At 39.0% G+C, this 22110-nt stretch overlaps 1 protein-coding gene across 17 annotated transcripts in view; it reads left to right on the forward strand.

Annotated features, from left to right (window-relative positions):
• CEP350 (centrosomal protein 350) overlaps positions 1 to 22110 on the forward strand; it is a 95876-nt gene that overhangs the window by 28293 nt on the left and 45473 nt on the right. For 7 of the 17 annotated variants that reach the window (XR_008468214.1, XM_054212853.1, XM_054212859.1 and 4 more), the window contains 11 exons: positions 896 to 981; positions 3879 to 3993; positions 4763 to 4895; positions 7090 to 7706; positions 8244 to 8354; positions 12110 to 12223; positions 15276 to 15419; positions 16279 to 16931; positions 17605 to 17726; positions 19234 to 20297; positions 21650 to 21803. Coding sequence is in view for 16 of the 17 variants with exons in the window: in XM_054212853.1 (XP_054068828.1) it covers positions 896 to 981; positions 3879 to 3993; positions 4763 to 4895; positions 7090 to 7706; positions 8244 to 8354; positions 12110 to 12223; positions 15276 to 15419; positions 16279 to 16931; positions 17605 to 17726; positions 19234 to 20297; positions 21650 to 21803 (3313 nt within the window). In the remaining variant the exon portion in view is untranslated. Of the gene's footprint in view, positions 1 to 895; positions 982 to 2632; positions 2677 to 3878; positions 3994 to 4762; positions 4896 to 7089; positions 7707 to 8243; positions 8355 to 12109; positions 12224 to 15275; positions 15420 to 16278; positions 16932 to 17604; positions 17727 to 19233; positions 20298 to 21649; positions 21804 to 22110 lie in introns of those variants that run through there. The other 10 variants (XM_054212864.1, XM_054212863.1, XM_054212862.1 and 7 more) reach the window with 5 other exon arrangements.

Genomic DNA, 22110 nt, shown 5'->3' on the forward strand with positions numbered 1-22110 from the left:
GTAAGGCCATGCCACCAGATAGGAGGTCCTTGGTGAGAGGGTAACAGCAGTACTGACTAATCAGAGTTCTTGTTGGCTGTATTGAGCTCCCCTTAGATCTCTTAAACTGACTTTTTTTCTTATATAGTACTTCTTTAAAGTCTGTTATAACTTTACCTATGACAACCTGTCTCTTGCAATGAAAGCAATGAGAAATAACTCTTTGTATAAATTACCTGCCTTCTCTTTTAAAAATTACCTTTCCTGATTGAGTAGCGCTTTTCTTTATTCCTTTGTTAAATACTCCTTTGGTGATAGTGGCTGCCTGGTTTGCTACTCAAACTTCGTACTTTTTTGGATTCACTGTGAGTCTTGCCTTTGAAGTTCACAGGAAAACAACAGCATCTCCAGTCCGGTCTCTTTACCTGGCTGTAGTGTCCACCTGCGCAGTTCTGTTCTGCCTTTTTCTTTAACAGAGATAGGTGACATGTTCGTCTGTCATTGGTGGCATTGGATATTTTCGCCAAATATTTATAGGTTCAAGCCACGTAGCGCTGCCTCTGTTACTCCTTCATGTGCAATACTTCAGTGTGGTCATCTTCGGACTTGCTGGAATACTTATTACTATGATCTAAATTGCATGACCTCTACGTTTCCTTTTATCAAGGTCGCTCCCCTTTCTAACAAATAAGAACAAAATCTATCTACAAAATTACATGGTTTCTGAAAAACTGCAGTCTGTAAACGCATTTGTGATTTGGTGCAGATTTTCTGATCTTGTTCATGATGCATGTTTGAAATCATCATATGAGGTGAACATTCATCAGAGTGATCAAGGTTATGTTGTCTTTAGCATTGGATACATGTGTTCCTACTTTATACCTCTTTAATTCTTACATGACTATTTTTTTTGTAGATAAATTGACACGATGTGGAGCAACAAGTCAAATGAGGTGCCTCTACAAAATCCAAGGCATAACCAAAACAAGGATTCTACCAGAGGTATGGATTTTCTCTGTTTCATTGCCCTGTTTTGGAAGATGTTTTATCCTGAGATGTTTGAAAATTTGGGGAGTTTTTATAGAAAACATTCTCCTGCCACAATCTGGAAGCTAAGACCGTGTGTTATATGGCTTCCTTTTTGCAGAGATAGCAGTTTCACACTCTGATCTGGAGAGTATTTGCTGATCTGCATGAGGAATTGCCAGCCTATGATATGGTTGCCAAGATGGCACAGAGACAGACTTTTTAGAGTGCTGGAGAGGAGGAGCAGTGCAGGAACAGAAATTTGGAACTGTAGGCTCTTGAAAGAAGTGAAGAAGAGCCTGAGAGGCAGTCACTCCTGACTCTTGCTCAGTTCCAAAGTGCTGAAGAGCTGAAGACACTTTGAATAGCAGCAGTACATCCCCACTAAGATAACTTGCAGCACTTTTGTCTCCCTAAACTGGAGAAAGCCTGTTAGCTTTTTACTGTCATGATTACTCTGTAATTTAGGAAAGGAGGGGGCAAAAATAAAAAAATTACGGGACGTCCCTGAGAGCAAGAAAGCTCTAGTCTGTAGAGCAGCTGAGTCGCATGTTATGTCTGCGGTTCAAGGTCAGTCTTATGATCTCCACTATGACAAAACTGGACTCCAGAAGTTACTTTGGAAGTAGGGACAGATTATTATTTTTTCTGTAAGAGGGCATTATTGCTGATTGTTTACTGCAATATGTTCAGTTTCTTTTAAAATTATGTATCTTGTGAAACTGAGGTGTTCTGTAGACATGAAGCACCATCTCTTAAAGTCAAAGCAAAGTAGTTTCTGTCCTCCTTCCTTAACCGTCTTCCTTTGTGTTGTTGCATCTTAACTGAAATGAACTTGGCAACTTTTTTACCGTAAGGAAAAGATGATTTTGTATTTTTTCCCCAAACTCTCTAATACTGCTACTCTCCATGGTTCTGACACACATTAAAGTTTTGGATGTTGCAGTCATTAGATTAGAAGAAAACCATTAGAAACCAAAAGAAGAGGGGAACTGAAGAAGTAAATACTTTTAGAGGAAAATATTACTGTATCCTACTGAACTGGATTCTGCATAGAGCACATGCTATCTGTTTAGATTAAAAGGCTGAAGTTGATTAGTGCCTCCTGCTTGTTCTTTGCAAACGTTGATTCTGTTTTGTCTGTAGGGTGTGCAATTCAGAAAGATTACTGTTCAAAATTCACATGTTCAAAGCTTGGTTTTTGAGTGGAGTCTTTCAGTGACCATGTATTCATGCTTAGTTTACCGAAGAAGAAAATAGAAGGGAAAAAAAAATAGTTAAATTACAGTGTGATAGAAAAATGTAAGATATTTGTGTTGGGATAGATAACCAGCTTTATTTTATCTTCTAAACATCTTTGATAATGTGTGGTAGATATCATTTCAAGTGTAATAATGCATTCAACCTAACTTAGTGAACTCATTAAATTTTACATTAAATATTTTATTGCTCTGTTAAGATGAGTCTCGAATAATAACAACCTCTCATAGAAGAGATTTACAGGCTGGAATTGAGTCATTAAAAGAACTTAATTAGTGAGCCCATGAAAATTGTTTCGAAGCAACATTTTATTTCATTGTTTTCCATGTACTAATGAGAAATCTGTTTCTTTGTTCTGCTCTGTAAGATCTAACTGCAGCATGGGCTACTTTTTCTCAGACTAAGGCTGCTGTAAGTACTGCTTGGTTGGTTTTTTTTCTTACTCCTTTTCAGATCACTTAATGGTTACAAAAGCTTTAACCAAGGTAGTATTTTGCTCAGTGATTGTCTGTTAAACAAGCTGAAAAGAGGGCAAGAAGTTGGCGTACATGCATGTTGAACATGGTTGTAGCTTGGAAAGAGTTTTCCACACGTAGTCCGTCGCTGAGTCCAACCTGGGACTTACCCAGTGCCTGCCAGTGACGTGATCATCATCCTGGGAGCTTGATATGGGTTGTATATATTGTATATATGTCATTATTTTCTTAATAATACTATCATCTTTTTCTTCTTATTATTGTATTATTAATATTTAATTAAAGTAGTTTAATTCCCTTCAACTCGTAAGTCTCTCTGTTTTATTTTCTCTCTCTTTCTTCTCTGAAGGGAGAGAGGTTAAAGAGAGCATCTGTTATTTGTCTTAGTGGCCAAGAAACTTTTTTCACAGCAAGCTTAGTCTTGAGTATAGTAATAGCTGCTAGGTCGTGGGTGTGATATTACCTTTTCGTTTAAGAAAGTGGTGACTTCTCATTTTTCTGAAAACTTGAAAAAATAACTCTCCTCTCCTTACCCAAACCAGTCAGAAACAGACAATGCCAGCGTATTAGAGAATTTTCCATCTTTGAGCATTGGAATTGCTGTCTTTCTGTGGGAAGTTAACTGCTCAGACATCACACTAGTTTCTAAAACTGGCTTCAGTGAAGCCAAACAGTTTGTGTTTTGGGGGAGTTCAGCTCTTTCCATAGCTTTATCCCTCTCTCTTGTAATAGCTGAGCATCAGTGTGGGGTTTTACATGTGGAATCTTATATCATGCCCCATTTTGACGAGAGTATTGTAGAATTTATTCCAAATGGAATTAATATTTCAGTTAGGCCAAGCATTAAGACTCTGAATGGCATGTTATTATTAATTTTTTCACAACAGCCTACATACGGAAACAAAACTATGCAACAAAACCTAATTTAGACAGTATTTTAAAATAAAACTTAATAATCTGACATAAGTTTCTGGCCATAAGACTATACAGTTTTGCAACATCAGCCTTGTGAAGTTGCTTTTGCCTGCAGTTTTACTCTTTATGAAAATGAGGAAGAATTTGTCACGGTAGGGGAAAAAAACCTGTAACGTAAAAATTGAAAACAGTATTCTAATTTGCATTACCTTCAAATTCTAGCTACGTCATATAGAGAACAAATTGGAAATAGCTCCCACCAGCACAGCTGTATTCGATTCTGTCATGGATGCCAAGAAGCCCTCTGCTAGCACTAGCAGGAAAATAAGCAGAAAGGGTATGTATTATTCAGGACATGGTGTGTAAGGCAGGGTAAAGCCGCTGCATTCTGGGAAAACTTGAGTTCTCCTTCCTACCTCCACATTGTCTCCTCCTAATGATCTTTATTTGTGAAACTGTAATTGCCCAGGAGAAACTAATGTTTTCTTCCCTTAGCTTAAGGAGGAAAGTGTGCTATCAGAGTCACTTGGTTAGGGGGAGTGACAGGACTTTCCCCATGCTGTGAGCGAGCAGTGCTTATCCCATTCTGATACCATGTTTTTTGTGGGGGGTTTGGATAACAATTGTATATGCCTGTGTTTACACTGGACTAGTTGTTTATGTTCTTTAATGTTTGTCAACTGTTACACTCTGATAGAATGCTAAATTTGATGCTTCCTTTATTTCATTTAAAGAGTGCATTTCCTTTTAAGAAATAAGCCCTCGTTTTAAATACTATTTAGAGCATTCTGGTAGTGTGCCACTGGAGAAGAACAGACAGATCGACCTCTAGTGGCAACACAGTCAACTTTCACAGATTTAGTTACTTATAATTAATGTTTAAGCATTATTATCTCTCTTTAAATATGGTCATTGTTTCAAGTACCTGCCACCTTGCTCCTAGTTGTTGAAATCAGCTTATTGAAAAAGAGAAGGGAGTACTTTAAATGCCATTTTGGGGTGCTGCTCTAACCCAAGAAAAACCGTGTTCTTAATTGTTCTGGCCCCAAGAGCTTTCTTTTTCTGGAGAGATAGGTACATAGAGGATTCTTTGGTTTCTGCTTCAGCTTCCCGGTCCTCCAGCCAAAATAAATCAAGCAAGGACAAGTCCTCACGCAGCCCTCTTCGAGCGACCACCCTTGAAAGCAATGTGAAAAAAAGCAATCGTGTGGAATTTCGTGAACCGTTGGCTTCATACAGGTTAGTGCTGGGACAGTTGACTATTAAAAAAAATAAGCTACGATCAGAATTAAGCTAATGGTGGTGTTTTTGACAGCTCCTCAAAAATTGATTTGCCTCCTCCCTTCACCCACCCCCATGAGCAGCATGTAGTGTTGGACAAAAACGTCTTCCATTTTAAAAAATGTTACAAATTTATTTTTTGTTCTGTTAATATGAGTTTAAAGTCAAATGTGTTAAAAAGGCCATCAAGTTGATGTGTATGTGGCCTCCGTGGCCTGCTAGGTTTGATTGTTATTTAACTTCAGTAATAAGGACCAAAAAGGTATTTCCTCATGCATTTCTGACTTTGTTTCATTAGTTCTTCAGCATATGCTCCCCAACGTATTACCATAAGACAGTGTAGAGCAAGAACATCTAGTATTAAAGATGCATTTGGTTTTTATGTGCGTGAGGAACCCAAATAAGAAAAACGATATCAAGGAGAAGAAGTGGCAAAGAACATTGCAGGCCGTAGAACATGGTGGGATGTGAGGAATGAAGGAAAATATGGAAGGCCTGTTTTTCCTAGTCAATGTTAAGTAATGTAGTGAATATAAGATGCCTCAAAAGTTTTCAAAAAGAAAGAGAACCTGCAGCAGAAATAAACCAGTTATAACTTGCTGTAATACCAGAGCCTAGAAGACTTTTACCTTAACTTCTTCAATTCCTTGTGTTTTATAAGCAGCGTGCGTTCTTTGCACAAGCATCCCTGATTAACAGCTTGGTTGGGTTGGTAATAGTTTTTTTGGGGATTCTGGTGCACGCTTTGCATTTTTTTCTAAACATTCTCCCAGTGAAGTCAAATTACTGTAGACTGATTAGAGTTGGGTATTTTTTTTAATTCCACTACATCTCTATTAATAATTGTTATCCTAAGATCAAAGTTTTGGTCTCCTTTTCCACTTGTGTCAGCCGTGAGGTTTTTCTCCTTCCTTGTTGCATGGGAGGCTGATTTGGATCAGTTGTGTAATCGGGTCAGTTTTGTTAATTGAACAGCTCTGTTGTCTACCCTATCTGGAATAACTTACATATGTTGGTTTTTTGTTTTAAAAACATGTAGTGAACTTAACAGACTTTGTGGTAAAGAAGAAAATGAGAGCAGTTGGACTCATGCCATTATGTCCAGTTCAAAAGAATAGCTTTCTTACAGAAGGAAGACTGCGTGGCATTGGGAGGATTAGTTTGGGGATTAACATCAGAGCTGCTACGTTAACACATAACTCCTTTGCTGAGAAGAGCCTGTAGTCAATGCTTAAAGTGTGTGTATGAAAACAAAACCAGAATAATGGGTAGAACAATCTGTGTGTGCATGTGTATTTATGTACACTTTTGGTGAAATTCTGTGCATTAAACCACTCAACTTTTACGTTGATTGGTAATGATTACTACGCTATATAACAGGAGTTCACAAGTACAATGTTATGACCTGTCTTAAATGAGTTCTTTAAACATATTTGCTGAAGAAGCAAGCCCGGTAGCTTAGGTGCTGGATTTCCACATCTTCACTCCTCATCAGTAAAAATATTAAATACATTTTTGTCCTAGCAACATAGGTACCATGTGTCTATTCAAATATAGAATCTGTTTTTCTGTGGAATAAAACATGCTAAGAAGATCCTTAGTTTGTTGAATTTCAAAGCTCTTGGTAAGTTTTACATTAATCACAATGCCGTGAGCTCACTCTGAAGGGGGCTTGCCTCTTTAACGCTCAGATACAGGGTAGGGGGTTTTGGTGCAATTTATTTGTTTTCTCAGCTAATGAATGTGCTGTCGAGGAGCTGTGCATGTGTGCATTGCTTTTTTTAGAGAACATACATTAATTATGCTTAAGTTTTGCACTTGGTTTTTATTTAAAGTTTTTCTTAATTGAAGGGTGACATTACTGCTTGCTGATTTTCTACATGCCCTAATTTCAGCTCTTCAACTTTATATATAGTCCTGTTCAGACAGAGAGTGCAGAAAACGAAATTTTGAACAGAAACCTCTTTCAGTTTTGTCAGACTTGCATTATTAAATGTGTGGTGATCAAACTTTAAAAGAACTTGCCTTTAAAGTGGAGACAAGGTATAGGAAGTCATTCTTTTAGTTAATGAACATGCTGATTCATGGGAGTTGGAAGGTCCTACAGTTGTATTTCTGACGGTGACTTTTTTTTTCCCTTCTATTACATCAGGGATACATATAGTTCTCTGTCTTATCACAGTTCTAGTCAACTTGAGGCCAAGCATCTGCTCTCTGGTTTGGACTTCAGCGAAGCAGAAGGAAAGACTGAAATAACAGGCTGTATGATACGTGACCGAGATGAGCAGGATCTACACAGCAGAGATTTTGAAAGCCCATGTTCTTCTGCTGCAGATGAGACTGTTGTTAGGTATTTGAATGACCGACCAGCAATTGATGCCTTGCAGAATAGTGAGGCATTTCTTAAGGTTACAATACCTCCAAGATTGGAAGAGGAAAAAGCTAGTGGCTCCAGAGGAGAAGCAAGCAGCACTAAAACTCCTCAGAGTAACACATCCCAGGACAGTGAACTGAAAGTGTCTTCCCCTTCTGCCACAAGTACTTCTAGTGCTCACAGACTGGAAATCTTGAAGCGGCGGCAGCATGATGCTAAGTTGGAGAAGTTGAAGGAGCGGATTCGAAAGCAGTGGGAACATTCTGAAGAGCTAGGTGGCAGGGGGCAGCACTTGGGATATGCTGAGCAACCTGTCGTGATCACAAACGTGGAGAACGCAGTGACTCCCAAAGTCAGGAAAGTGGCAGCTGCACCTGCTGCTCCATCATACAGAGGTACGGAGGTGCAGAATCCCTCCCTGTTGGTTATACGTGGTGAAGGAGTGGAGTTTGATTCACTGAGCAACATGTTAAAGCATGAACACGACTCATAGCTGGTTTTGGGCAATATGGGAGTGGATAACATGGTTTGATAACAGATATGGGCAAGAAAGAAAATAAATTCTTGCCAATTTACGGAAGTGTGGATTATTTTGAAATTCTTCCCATCTCTTCTTAGAAATTACTATAAAAAAGAAGCTCGCTGGATTAGTGTTTGGGATTGTTTAGATATTTTTTTTTATGGTCCCCGAGCTTAGTAACATTGTATTGATTGAGAAAGCCTTTTACATTTTTAATAATCTTTTCTTGACCTAGTCCGCTGTTTTTCAACTGTGAGCAAGTGGCAGACTGGTATATTGCTTTCTTCAAATTTAGTGTTAGAAATTCAAGTAGTTCTTTTCTTACTTGGCAGTTTCCCACCGCTTCCACTCTGAAAAAGCTTTATTTACATTTTATGCAGTTATTTTAAACTCTTAAATTGTTTACTTTCAGGTTTCAATCCTGCTGAAACAAAGATTCGCACTCCAGATGGAAAGATCTGGCATGAGGAAGAATTTCACATTAGTCGGGAGCTGTATAGAGACATAGCACGCCAGTTAACAGGTGACACACAAACTGAATTGATTAAGCCACACAACCTTCTCTAAGAGGCAGAGAAATATATTTTGTACAAGTCTACAAAAGTCATGGAAACAAAACATTGAAGCAATGAGTGTTAAATATATTGTACTTCTCTCCATAGGAAGAGTAACTTGTTGAAAAATCCTTCTACCCATTCTCTCGTTAAAATACTTTAAATAGAAAACCAATACTGAAAAGAATCAAGTTATGGCTTCTTTGAAACAAAAACAAAAAAGAAGACATTTTCATTAGAACAATTTTTGTTTGATTTTGTAACTACTTTATACATACTTGCATGAGTGAATGCAATTTGCTATTTAAAAGGACAAAACTAAACCACTTTTGGTATTGATGCAACCTATATTATCTCATGGGAAAAATTTAATTATTTTTTTTGCCGTTTTTAACACTATCAAAGTGATACGTGCACCATACACAGTATGTTGAAGCCCGAATTCTACTTGTTTCAGTATGGTGTTAACAAATTGTTGGTCCTGAAGCTGCTGTGGGAGTGGTTTAGTTGGAATGTATAGGTAGCTAAAGTGGAAATTCTCTGGGAATACTTATTTAAAATGAAGTAGGTAGCCTGCAGTAAAGGGGGGTGCCTTCACCTATGCGTCGTGGTAAGATTATATGGCATTAGGTTGGTCTAGTGTCTCTGAACTTGTAGAACTTTATTGCTTTATATCAGAATTATCCAAGTCTTGAAGTTCTTGGAGAAATCTGTGTCCCAGAGATTTGTACATGTCAATTTTCATAGAGGTCTTCCCTGCATTGCCTGAGGAGGGGGAGAACAGGTAGACCAGAAGAAGATTTAAGAAACCTTTTAAATAATGTAGATTTTATTTCCTCTACAACTCTTTTACCCCCAGTATTATGGGGCTTGGATAGGATGTGGGAGGGGAGACTGTGTAGTTTTGCAGTGGTAAATTAACAGAATGTTACCTTTGGGGTTTATTCTACATGAAGGTGTAGGAGGTGAATGTTGAATGCTAAAAGCTCAGAAAACTGTTATTCATTCCTCTTTGCTTAATGGTCTTTCGAAAAACATTAAATATTGTTGTTGCAAAATGGCACCAGGGAAAGGGATCTTTTTTAGGTGATGAGCTCATTTAGCAACACAGTATTCTGATGCTTAAAACTGAGCAAAGATGATAAAAAAAAAAAAAAGCTGTATATTTGCTCGACAGTTATGCTGCTAAAAGACCAAAACAATAATGCATGCTTTATGTTTTCAAACGTACTGCTTCAAGACTCAGTCTTTATTAATTTTTCACGCTGGAAAACTGTAGTACCATTGGCAGCTCTTTTCTCTGGGTGATCTAGGGTAGAATGCCCAAGTGTGCTTTTTGATTTGCTAGGCTGGTTACAGTGGAGCGCTGTAAGATTGAATTGCTTTTGACTGACTGAGTTGGGGAAGGGGGAAGAGATTGGATGTATTTAAAGGTAGGGAATGGAAAACAAAATCCCCTGAGAACCTCTAGTTTTGCAGCTTAGGAGTTTGCATATTAAAAATAACTTTTCTCATTGGTCAAAACATTTAGGGCCATAGGACAATGTGATGAGATTGTAAACGTGTAGGTGTCTTTGTTGATAGTATAGTGGCTGGTATGGGAATGATTAGACTTCAGGTTTCTTTTGCTTGTACAGCTTGAAAAGGTACTGAGGAATTTTTACAGAATCACTCATAAAAAAAGTTCAGGAAGAAGAGCCACTTCTTTTCAATAAAATTGTTTTTCAAATACACTATTCAGGATCAGTCCATGAAAGTAGTGCCAAATTTCTAAAGACTTTTAATCTACACTGGAATTTTAATTTTTTTTAGTTTTGATAAGCATAATATAAATGATTCATGAGCTCTTTATAGAAATCCAAATTTTTTAAAAGTTTTGTTGAAGAGGTCCAATTAAAAAGGCATTTGGATCACGTGTTCAGTGGACTTCTGCCTACAAAAGGAAGGAGCTGTGTGTGTCCAGCCTGTCCTGATGCCCTGTGTAGAACAGCTGTCGTGGAACGTGTCTTCTTTCTGACCTGAAAAGATTATATTGTATAGCTGATTCCAAGTAATTAAATGCTGGTACTGCACATAATATATACTGCAAATGTATTTTTAGATTGTCGGATTATCTATCCATGTGTTAATTCTGTATTAAAGTTACAGCACGTGGAGTTTTGTGTGCGTACAGTCAGTTTTATCAAAACCGTTCCATGCTCTCTACTGCTAATATAAGCTATAAAATCTCTAATATCTACAAAAGCATTGTTCGTTACTGCAACGCAGTTTTTACATTGAACATAAACCATAGAGAATGTCTTCATCTTGGCTTAGCAGTTAGGCTAAAGGATGTTGTATGGACCTCAAGCTTCCGGTAATTCTGTCTTAAAGATGTTCAGGATTTGCCATACTAGAACAAAATTGCTGTAGTATGAATAGATTGAGTGGGAAGCAGCCAGCAGTTTCCTAGTGTCAGGAGATGTTTGTCACTGAAAAGAGGTGAGGAGGCAATCTAGATTTCTGCAGCTGCAGTCACTGAGGCCTCTGGTACTTAATGCATTGGTTCTGTCTTCCTTGCGCTTGTCAGCCTCAGAGAGAACTGGAAAATTTGTAAGAAAAGGATACTGAGAGGGAGAAAGACTCTTAGATTTCCATTCCCATGAATTTTCCATACATTAATACGACCTGTTATTCCGTCCCTGGTATTTCTATGGGCATCCATCAGAGAGTGGATTCAGCTGAAATTAGGGGCTGTAAAAGTTAGTATTAGCATCTAAATAATAAAGCTTCTATCAGTGGGGGGTTTTAGGTTGTCTAATCACATTCTTTATAGAAGAAGAGCAAGCAAACAATGGTACAGTTGAACTTAGCCACAGTTCATTTTTGTTGAGATTAAGAAGAAAGCATCTTCAAGGCAGGTAAATTAAAGTACTGTAACAAAATCTGAAAATGTCTAGTGTTGACTGCTGAGACCGAGTATACAGCTTGTCTGTCCTTCTTGAGCAATGCTTGTCTCTGCTTTGTACCTTGGGCAGCTGGGAAGCCCACTCAGTGGGGTGGCGATTAAACCACATCCCAGATTTTCTTTTCATTCTTTGCCCTAATGTGAAAACACGGTAAAATACGATGCTATCCTTGGTAAGTGTTCCTAGCATCTCTAAAGCCTAAAACCTAACAGCGTTGTAAATGAGGGCTTAGGTGATTCAGAATAGTTCTGCATCACTGGGTAAATTCTGCGACAAGTTTTGCGGGAAGTAGAGCGCACGGGTATCGTATATTTCATGCTTCAGCATGGAGGCAACGAGTGAATGTGCTGTCATGCGTTAATGCGGAAGCAGCAGCCCGTGTGTTTCAGGAATGAAGGGACTACATGTTCTTGTGGAACATTAATGCTGTAAAATGTAATATCTATAGTAGAAGAGAACCAACAATTGTTCCTGTCAAACTGTCAACATTTCTTTTGAAATTGGAAATTAATTTTGTAAAGATCTATTATGGTGTTGCTGTGGCCTTGCTGTGTTCCAGTGCAGAGGTAAACAGCACTTTATTCAAAATTTTAATGCTATGAGGATTTTAAAACGCTGCTCTGGGAGTAATCGATCTCAATATGTAATCTGAGAGAGTCAGTAAATTTTGATGTGTTTCTCTGAGTTCTGCTGTTTCAAAGTAAATGTTGAAGCGAGCTTGTTATTCTGTGTTCTTTCCTGTGGGATATCACCTAACAGCTTTTGTTTCTTTTTAGAAGATTCAACAGTGAAAGAAAAACCTAGTGAGACTAACAAAGAGAAAAAAGCAACCAGACCAGTGAGGAAAGTGCAAAAACTGACACGGTTGTCAAGTTCAGACTCCAAACAAGGTGACTAGCTCTACTGTAGAGGGAAGACTGACTGTCGCGTGTCCTTCAGCAATGAGTTTTGTCTCAAGAAATAAAGAAAAATTAAAGCATATTGCTTTCAAAGTCTTCTCAGATGTGCAACAATGCTGTTGTAGTATGTTTGTAGTCTGTATGCTGCACAGGGAGCGTGTATGTTTTTGTTGTTGGTTGGTTGGCAGCGCGTGCTTCTTTTGGTTTATTTTAATTTTCTGCCTTTCCGCTTGCTGTGTGCACCTTACAGAAACTGCTGAAGAGTGTGCGTTTCTTTGGGGAGCCAACACAGACAACAAGTAGCAGTAGCCCTGTTGTGGATCCTGCTTCTGTTTTGCTTGTGTTGAAGCTGGTTAGTGCCTGACCTACAGCTCGGTGAATAATGCTGAAAGGAGGAATGGGGATGATATTAAAATCAGTACCAGTGGGACTTGCCGAATTGCCCTCCTCTGCGAGGAGGCGCTGCAGTGAAAGCTCTTCTCTTGTGCGATTTCTCAGCGGGGAAGCGGAGAACAGGTTGTTCTTCTGGCACTTCTCTGGCTGTTGTTCTTCTGTGTCTTACGTCAAGTTGTTGCTGTGCTGCACCTTCAGTTCTGGCTTCACCCAGTCCTTTTTGTTCAGCTAGCGAAAGGATGTAAAAGCACATTCCCTGTCAAGTCTTACAAATCTTGATATTTATAAAGGAAAGTTTCTTTCTTTTACTAATTAAGTTTTTTTAAAAAAATTTTCACTGTTGTATGACATTTCCACTGTCTGTTAAATAAAATTAAAGTATTCAGAGATGGTCAGGTGAGCAGGTGACTGTAGAGTAGTGCTTTATAGTAGAAAATGACATTAACTGCAGTTGAATTCTGTCAGCGCCTTAGTTTTCCGGTCACGTTATTCTTTGATATTGAGTAGCAAAAGAATTGGGAAGATTTCCGCATTTGCTTCATATTTGGTTTTAATTTTCATACACAGTAAGCAGTTATCACTGCAGTCACACTACAGGGTAATTTTTTTTCCCTTTAAACACATGCAAGGTTAATAATCTTTTGCACCTTTTAAGGTTTTATATTTCTCTTTACATAAAGTGACCCATAATCAGTAAACGCTTTGAAGAAGGCCTATTAAGAAGAAAAGCTGCCTTTAAAAAATTACTACAAAGAGTTTTTGAGGGTGAACATGCACTTCATGCTGTAAGTCGTGAAGCTGCGTGTAAATATTTTGCTGTGATAATGAATGGTAAAACTTAAAAGTAAGTGATAAGCGTGGATTTGCTCCTTCCTATGCTGATCAATTCATACCTAAGGAACTATACTAAACTAACTTACATTTTTGTCACAGTTCCAAGTGAGGGAGGAGCACAGAGATTGCTGCAAGTTTTGGCAATGGTTATTCTCCATAGTGGATTAAATGTGAGGAGAATGATGGCCTAAAATCCCTAGAAGATAAGAACCAGCTCTAAGCGGCATATCTGTGATGGTCATAGCAATAAGAAACTGCTTAACGAGCCAAGGCTATAAATAGCCACAGCTCATGTTCTGCTCCGTTAGCATGTTTTAGTTCAAACAGCTGACTTGAAATGGAAGATGAGACTTTACACTGCCTTTTTAAGCATACACACAAGTAATTGAGAACAGTGAGTTTGGCAAGAGAACCCCTTCGGCTGATAAGTCTCTTTCGAAGAGGCTTGTAGTGATGTGTTTCAAGTGACAGATTTATAAAATACTTATGTAATTTACAAAGCAAGCAGGGAGTACTGTTAGTAAATGAACGAATAGTGGGCCACGGTTCTGACCCAACAGGTTTTCTCCTGGTTTAGAATAATGAGAAGAAAAGAAAGGGGTGGGCTGGGATTGGGGACTGAGATTACCAAAACACCATTGGTCTGCTGTCCTGGATTTTGCTTTAAATTGCTTTGGTATCTTTGGTCTTCGAAGCCCTGTCAGGCCCAGAGTACAGGCCTTTTGTGTTTGGCTGTGTTGTGGTCATGCCGCAGGGTCTGGGTTTGTTTAGGCAGCGCTGTCGGAGGTAGAAACAAGAAACTGAACAGTTAGAAATCAACTGCGAATTGGGTACTCAAGTTAGGTACTTTTCTAGCAATAAAATACTGCTAAATGGTCTGAATTAGGCTATTAATACTTTTTTATACGATGCTTTTCTCCAAAGCTCTTTAATGTCTGATTAATAATAGTGGAAGTTAGTGAGATGAAAGGTGAGTTGAATAAACCTAGTATTTAATCTAACCAATATTAGGTAAAGATGCCACCATATACAGTTTTTGTCATTTAATTATATGTAGGGTGATAAAATAGTACTAATAACATTTTGATTGGGTTTCTGTCACCTGCAAGGTAGTCCCCTCTTGAATTAAGTATCAACTAATAGAGTTTATTTTAGTTATTTTCAGTCATGGTACAGAAATCTTAGCTAGACAACAGTGAGTTAGTATTGGCGTAGAAAAACCTACTGCTTGGTATTTTTTAACCTCCTCAGAAAACACCTGCCTCAACAATTAATGATCTGTAAAAATCTCTGAAGTTGTTTGGTTGGTTGGTTTTTTTTTTCTGGAGTATCAGCTAATATTCTTTTAATTTGAAGATTAATTTTTTTTTTATCTCCCATCTTTATTTTTGTTCTTATTATTGCAACATTTTAGATCTTTTTATCTTTTTTTTTCTTATTCTCCTTATTTAAGTAGAGATGAACAACAACAACTCAGACCTCCAGAAATATTTCCCATCTCCCCCAGTAACGTTCGTTTGTGTTGGTTTAGACCCGTATAACCCATTTTTCTTTTTTAAATGAGTTTCTGTAGGGCTTTCATGTGGTCCAATGTTTTGGATTTTTGCATTGTATTATGCGTAGGCATGAAGCGCTGATCGTTGTGTGATTCAGCTGGTGAGTGGTACATCACTGCTGTGACTGGTGTAACTGCAGCCGCACCACTTATGCAGAACTAAATGGTATAGAAATGATTAACGGTTGCACTAAATGCTTCTTTTTGATACGTTGGAAAATCCAGCTAGTGCTTGACTTTTATTTATTACTTATTGTGCAGGTGGAAACTATGTAATAAGTGCATCCTCCTGGCGGGAGGGACAAAAGCTAGTCAAAAAGATACTGGGTCCAGCTCCCAGAATAGAACAGGACAGAAGGGCTGTATCTAGTGACAGAACAGGACGGGAGAGAGCTGCCAAGGCTGGTAAGTTGTGCTTTTATCACTGGACTTTTTTCATCATTCTTAATTTATTATATAACATCGCACATCTGGAGAATAAAGCAGACTTTTGAGATAGAATGTAAGCAGTTTCTTATTAAAATAACTCCTATTTTTAACCTGGGATTCGAGGGGGGAGAATTTTGCTCTCATCCATGGTTGGGATGCTTAACCTCTCTTCCTGGGTGGATTATGAACTTTCCTTGGTGTCATGGGAAGCCTGCCCTGCCCATGCGACTTGATGGGCAGTACATGCATTTCCAGTGCTCAGGAGCTCTGGAAAAGATGGGAAGTAGGTTGCAACCAAAAATACGGATCACCTGCAGTCTGTCTTTGCATCTTGAAGCTAGTGGAGAGAGGAATGGCTGGAGGTGGACCACAAGCCAGACGAATTTCCCAGATGTGCTGCATATGGTTGATATGTTTGATATGGTTGATAATCCCTGTTGTAAGATACGATTGGTCATCCCTGTTGTACAGGAATTGTGATTCTTACAGATACTATATAATGTCATCCGTGTGCATCATAAATCTTCATTGGTTCCTCCACCAGCCCTTTTCAGAATTTATCTAGAATCTCAGACTGGGCAATTAAGGGACGGTGGGAGCTGCTGTGCTTTTAATGCCTGTGAGGTGTGAGGCTGGTAAAAGTATAAAGGGTGTGAGCTCAGGCTAAGCAAAGGCTGCTATATTCAGACTACGACACTGAATGAAGCAAAAGCACATTTACAGTGAGATCTGCACTCCTCCATCATCCTCACTTTTGTTGCTGTTTCAGTGATGGCATGTAGTTCCCGAATTTGATTTTTACCTGAAATATTTGACAAGTCGTATTCTTTATCAGGTTGCATTGGAAGGACAGGTTCAGATTCTAGACTGGATGTTACCCGTAAAACCTCTTCAAGAAGTTCTGAAAGGGCAAGGAGTAAAGTACGGTCTCAGAATAACCTGAAGAAACTGGAAGCTGCTCTTACAGATGATAACCAAGAAGATCATACCTCTGTAAATAAGGACTTCCTGCCTGTGGAGATACGTGGAATTCTCGATGACTTGCAGTTGGATTCCATGAGTACAAAGCAAGAGAAAGATGTGGAAAAGCAGAATCAGAAATCTGTTTTGCCTACTCAAAATGCCAGGAGCCACAGTCCAACCAAAAGGAAACCGGACAAGATAGCTGCCAGTGAGGAACCTCAGGTAATCTCTAAGAAACGTCACTATGATACAGATGAGGTTCGTCAGTACATCATCAGGCAGCAAGAAGAGAGGAAGAAGAAGCAAAATGAAGAGAAGAAAGCACAAAAGGAGGCAACAGAACAGAAGAACAAAAGGCTGCAAGAGCTCTACAGAAAGCAGAAGGAGGCTTTTACTAAAGTGAAGAATGTGCCTCCCCCTGAACCTTCAGCAGCCAAACGGTTACAGGAAACCTATACTAAACTATTGCTGGAACGTACGTTTTTAGAAGAGCCACCTCAGCTGCCTACAGTGCAGGAAGCACAGGTATAGCTGATTCACTAACTTAATGTGTTGCAGTTGTTTGCAGGAGTAGGAGGTCATATGTTTAGGAAGGTCATGACTTGTTCTGGTCTGGCTACCAGTTAGGAGAAAGGATACAAAGAAAACTGCGTAACTTTTGCTTAAACATAGTGGTTTTGATCCAGAGCCTCCTTGCTAGTGGCTGCTTTTTGGCACAGCAAGGCCTACCAGAAAGGTGGATGGAAATAATCTTTCTGTTATAAATAGAGGCGTAATTCCAGATATTAGCTAATAGCAGCTATAAAGGTTGTCTCTTAATAAAACCGTAAACATCAGTCAAACTGTGAATGGAAGAGCTTTGTCTGAAGTTGCTTTCAGTCAGTGGACAAAATTCATCAGCAGTGAGTTAAATACGTTTACTAATCAGAAACTGAATATGAAAGAAGATTAATGTATGGTAAAAGACTAATACCAGTTTGATTTGTTTGGCTCAACTAGTCTGGTATGTGAGCAAAGCTTTTTTTCCCAGTACATTCTGCTGAGGTGAAAATGTAAATGTCTTATGTTTTTAAGTCTTTGTGTAGTAGGAAAGATGTGATACTACACATTGTAAGCCTTTTCAATTTTAATGAGGCAAGAGCTTCTAAACTCCTGCGGACTTTTGAAAATGCATTTTTCTGGTTGTCTTTGTTTCTAGCCCAGACCTGGTTATCAGCCATCTGGGGAATCCGACAAAGAAAACAAGGCTCAAGAGCGTCCTCCTAGTGCATCTTCAAGTAGTGACATGTCGCTTTCAGAACCACAGCAGCCGCTACTGAGGTGAGCCATTGGGGGCCTTTTGAGAGACAGGTGAAGACAGACTAGACTCTTACATTTGCATTCTAGCAAGAGTAATTGTCTTTATGGCAATTGTAATATTTTCTTGCAGTAAAGAGGAAGCTGATGCAGGAAAGCATATGAAAATTTTGGCTATGGGTATTTAGTGAGTCTGTAAAGAAATAGTGAAGGGTGGTTGCTGTTAATCTTTTGCTGACGTCAAGGGGATGCGCGTTTCATACTGGGAGTCTATATTTCCTCTGTCATTGCCATCAGGCAAGAGAAGCTGATCATATGAATACATCTGTTTGGTTTTTCGTATTTGATTTATTAAGTCTTTCCGTTTAATCTACTGTCTTGGATTCAGGCCTTTAGTTACTGTCTCTGAAGTACCAAAACCTTCTCCTTCTGCTTGGAACTAGCCTTTCCCTGTTTCCTTTCATGCTGCTTTCCCCATTTTTAATTGTTCAGGCTATTATCAAAGTTTTTCTTACTGTAAGTCAAGGTGCCTAAGCAAGCACATAAATATAAGGAACTAAAAACACGAAGTTTCTTGCATATCCTTAAGATCCCTGTTGTGCAAGTGTATGTTCATTTTTAATTACATGATGAATGTCTGCTTCTTAAATATATACTTGCTTCATTACCTGTATCTTAACTTGGTTAAATCCACTCTGACTTTATAAATTCAATGAGATCTGTTTCCTTTCTGGAAGAGTTCAAGGAAGCACTAGGAATGCTGTGTAGTGCTGTGTACAGAATAGGCTGCTAAACCATATGGTAGTAAATATTGTTAGTGTAACATTGTAAGGAAGGATTTTAAGTACTAATAGTAGGGGAGAGATGAGACATAAGGGGCTGTACAAGTTATTTGGAGAGCCTCAAAGTAAGCAGAGAAGCATTTTTTTGTGAGGGACTTTCCAGGTTTCCTAGTATTCAGAATATGCGCAAGTGATGTTAGCGAAGGAAGGTCCCTACAGAGCTCCTGTCAAGCAAATGGGAACTATCTGGAAATAAAGAAAACGTCTTGCAGAACTTCAAACATCCTTGTATTTCCAGCCCTCCTTTTCTCTAAGTGTTCTTCATGCCTACCCAAAGTGACAGCTCCAGTGAAACGTGGGCTGGGTTCACCTGGAGCGGGGAAGGCTGGGGCTAAGAAATTCCAAGAAGGAAGAGAGAAGAAAAAAAAAAAAGTTTCCTCCCTTTTGAAGTCAGGAAACTTTTGTAAAAGACTTGCTGCTGCAAACAATCAGCTTGTTACAACTCTAAAACACGCAGTACACCATAAATGGCATTTCAAATTTGTAAGGTGCCTTGTTGGTTTGTTGATTGTTTTTTTTGTTTTTCATTTAAATAACATTCTGTAACTGTTTACTATCCCATTCCCTGCCCCTCTGTCTCCACTGAAGAATATTTCTTCCTGAAAAATAAATTTGTGGCAATGATACTTTCATGTAAAACAACCATACTTGTATAAGTCATCAACTTAAGTGTTGACTTTTCATTTCAGGAGTGATTTGATGGAGCCTCCATGGGTACAGCCAGACAGGTTGAGCCCAAGAGTCCAGCTCTCTCACCCGCAAGCTCTCATGGGCCCAAGTGGAGGCCCTTGCTCCCAACACTGGAGTCTGGAGCAGATGGACCTTCTGTCAAAGGAATGTGATGCAATGTTGGCAGGCAGGAGGGGCCATCCTGCCCCCGTGGGATCGCTGACCTTAATGCCTCAGCCATACCTGAATTCACCCACCGCACAGCAAAATCTCTTAGTAAAACCTACTGCTAACCAATATAAGAGCAAATTAGATCGGATTGAAGCTTTGAAAGCTACAGCTGCTTCCCTTTCTAGCAGGATTGAAAGTGAAGCCAAAAAGTTGGCCGGCGCTGGCATCAATTATGGTACCATGTGGAACTCAAACTATGAATTTATGCAAGAAAACCAGGATGATGGGCGGTGGGCAAAGGCTGTGAGTCCTCCTGTGAGAGAGGAAAATGAAGATGCTTTTTCGGCCAGAATCCAAAAAATGTTGGGTACCTGTGTGTCTCATACAGCCTTTGATGACAACCTTCCTGGGGTAGGCAACCTTAGTGAATTTAAAAAGCTCCCTGAGACTATCAGACCTCATACTGCTGCAGTCAGCCTTGGAATGAGATCCCCTGCTGCTAACAGGCATGAGGGGATACTAGGACATTTATCTAAGAGACAGACTGACTCCCCAGGGCGCGAAAACCAGGCTTACGCTCCAAACAAAGCTGTGATTCCTCATGAGTCCAGCATTGACTCCATCAGCGAAGGGCCTCTCCTGAGTGACGGAAACCTCTCTGAAGAGGAAGGAGGCCACCACAGACAGTTGCCACTGAAGATGCTGGAGACGTTAAAGGAGAAGGATTTCTGCATTCGGGAGAGAAATGCTTTTGAGCCCATAAAGGAGTTTCAGAAAGAAGCTGAGAAGTATTTACCACTTCTCACTCAGGCAAGTGGTGCACACAGCAAAGGGCCGTGGGAGGAACTGGCAAAGGGAAGTCCCCACAGTGTCATCAACATCTTTGCGAAAAGTTACCAATTTCATGGAAAAGGTAAAAATGTAAAAATTTCTTGAAGCTCTTGTGAATGACTCTTTTCCCAGTCTTACTGCTCTTTATGTTTTATACTTCATAGATAAGGAAATGTGCTTTTAGCGGTCTCAAACGTGAATATCTGTAAGGCTTTCTCACTTTCCTTTTGTGTGATAAATGATTTGCTCTGTTTCTTTTGCCTTCTTGTCTAAGGAAAAAAAAGAAGGGGAAAAAAAACCCCACACTTTTGGGCTGGAGAAGATTATTTTGTGTTAGATTGTTTTGTATTTCTAGATCAGTAACTAATTCATATGCTGGGTTTCATGTATTAAGAACATCCATAATTACAGAATTGCGAATATAAAGCTTACATTTATCGAATCCAAAATTGCATACTAAATGTAAATTGCCCAGAGTGCTTTTGGCAATGATTCTCTCCACCATGGAGAACAGACCCTCTGGATTGGAATGTGCATCTTCCTACTATATACGCACTCCAGATCATCTGTAATAACACATCATTCCTGTTTCAATTAAGGCAGAAAGATGAATTTCATGCTTTATGCAGCACTTGCTTCATGGCATAAACATGAGTGCTTGCATGTGTCCTGAGTTCTTCTTCCTACACAAGAATATGACAGCTTTACTATATTATTAGAAACATGTAACTTCAGTGCATGAGTGATGTGGACTTCCCTTTGTATCTTTACTCATATGAGTTATTCGATAATGTCTCAAAGTAGTGCAACAATTAAAACTCTGGTAACGGTATTTGATTTTGAGAAAGGTAGGTTCTGGTGTATCAGTAGGAAAAGTCTCTTGCTTAAACAAGCCCATTTCAAGTGTCAGTGTCTTAGGACATGCATTACAAGTGACTCCTGCAGGATGCTTCATTTGATTTTCATTTTTCGTACAAATTTATTCTTCATTTTATGAGTATTGTTGCTCTTGCCTTGAGTTCCTCGTTTTGAGGAGGAATGTTTTCTGAGTAGTTGATTTTTAACTCGTGGGTTTTCGTGATTCTTTTTCCCTTCATTTTATTTCCCTTCATCTTTAAAGGTGATTGCATTTACATTTTCTGCAGATGGCTCTACTCTCAAGCACTGTGCTCTTCAAGAATGTTTTAGCTGGAGTGTGTTAATGAAGTAGAGTATCCAATAATTAACAAAAACGGGAAGACTGTGCTTGTTATGTCATGTTAAAACTGATGTGGGATGGCTGTATTTTTGTTTTCCTGATGGTTTTCTGTTTGAAAGGAAGTTTTTGTAACTGGTGGTTGGGAGCATTTTAATTCCTGCAGCTTTATTAGCTGTTTGATCCACATTTGCATTTGGTATCATTTTTGTCTTTTCCCTTCTTTGTCTGCACTTTAGTGTTTGATGAAAAGTCGAATGGAGGGTCTACCCTTCTGCGCCCTTTACTCCCTGCCACGAGCCCTCCAGAGAGTGTGATTTCTTATGAAGATGATTTTGCCTCGTCGCAGGGAAGTGGCACTTTAACAGACAAAAAAATTGCACGTGACCTCAGGTAACTGTGTGTGTTAGACTTCTTGTAAAAATCAAAATGCAGAATTCGACAGAAAACAGTTAATGCAAAATTTGTTTCATACTAAGGTGGATATCTTTTCTGTTATGCTGTATTGTAATACCAGTCAAAGTGATGAGATGTTTCCCTAGGACCTTGCATTTAATAGAACAACCGGTATGGTTAAGAAATAAAGATTAGAGTCACGTATTCCTGTTCTCTGTCTAATATTTGTTCTTATTTAGTCTGGCCAGTAGCTTTAGGCAAGGTTCTCAGCCTTTGTAGTCAGGCGAAAATTAGTTTTCCAACT

This window comes from Rissa tridactyla, chromosome 8, assembly GCF_028500815.1.
Source record: "Rissa tridactyla isolate bRisTri1 chromosome 8, bRisTri1.patW.cur.20221130, whole genome shotgun sequence".
Taxonomy (NCBI): domain Eukaryota; kingdom Metazoa; phylum Chordata; class Aves; order Charadriiformes; family Laridae; genus Rissa; species Rissa tridactyla.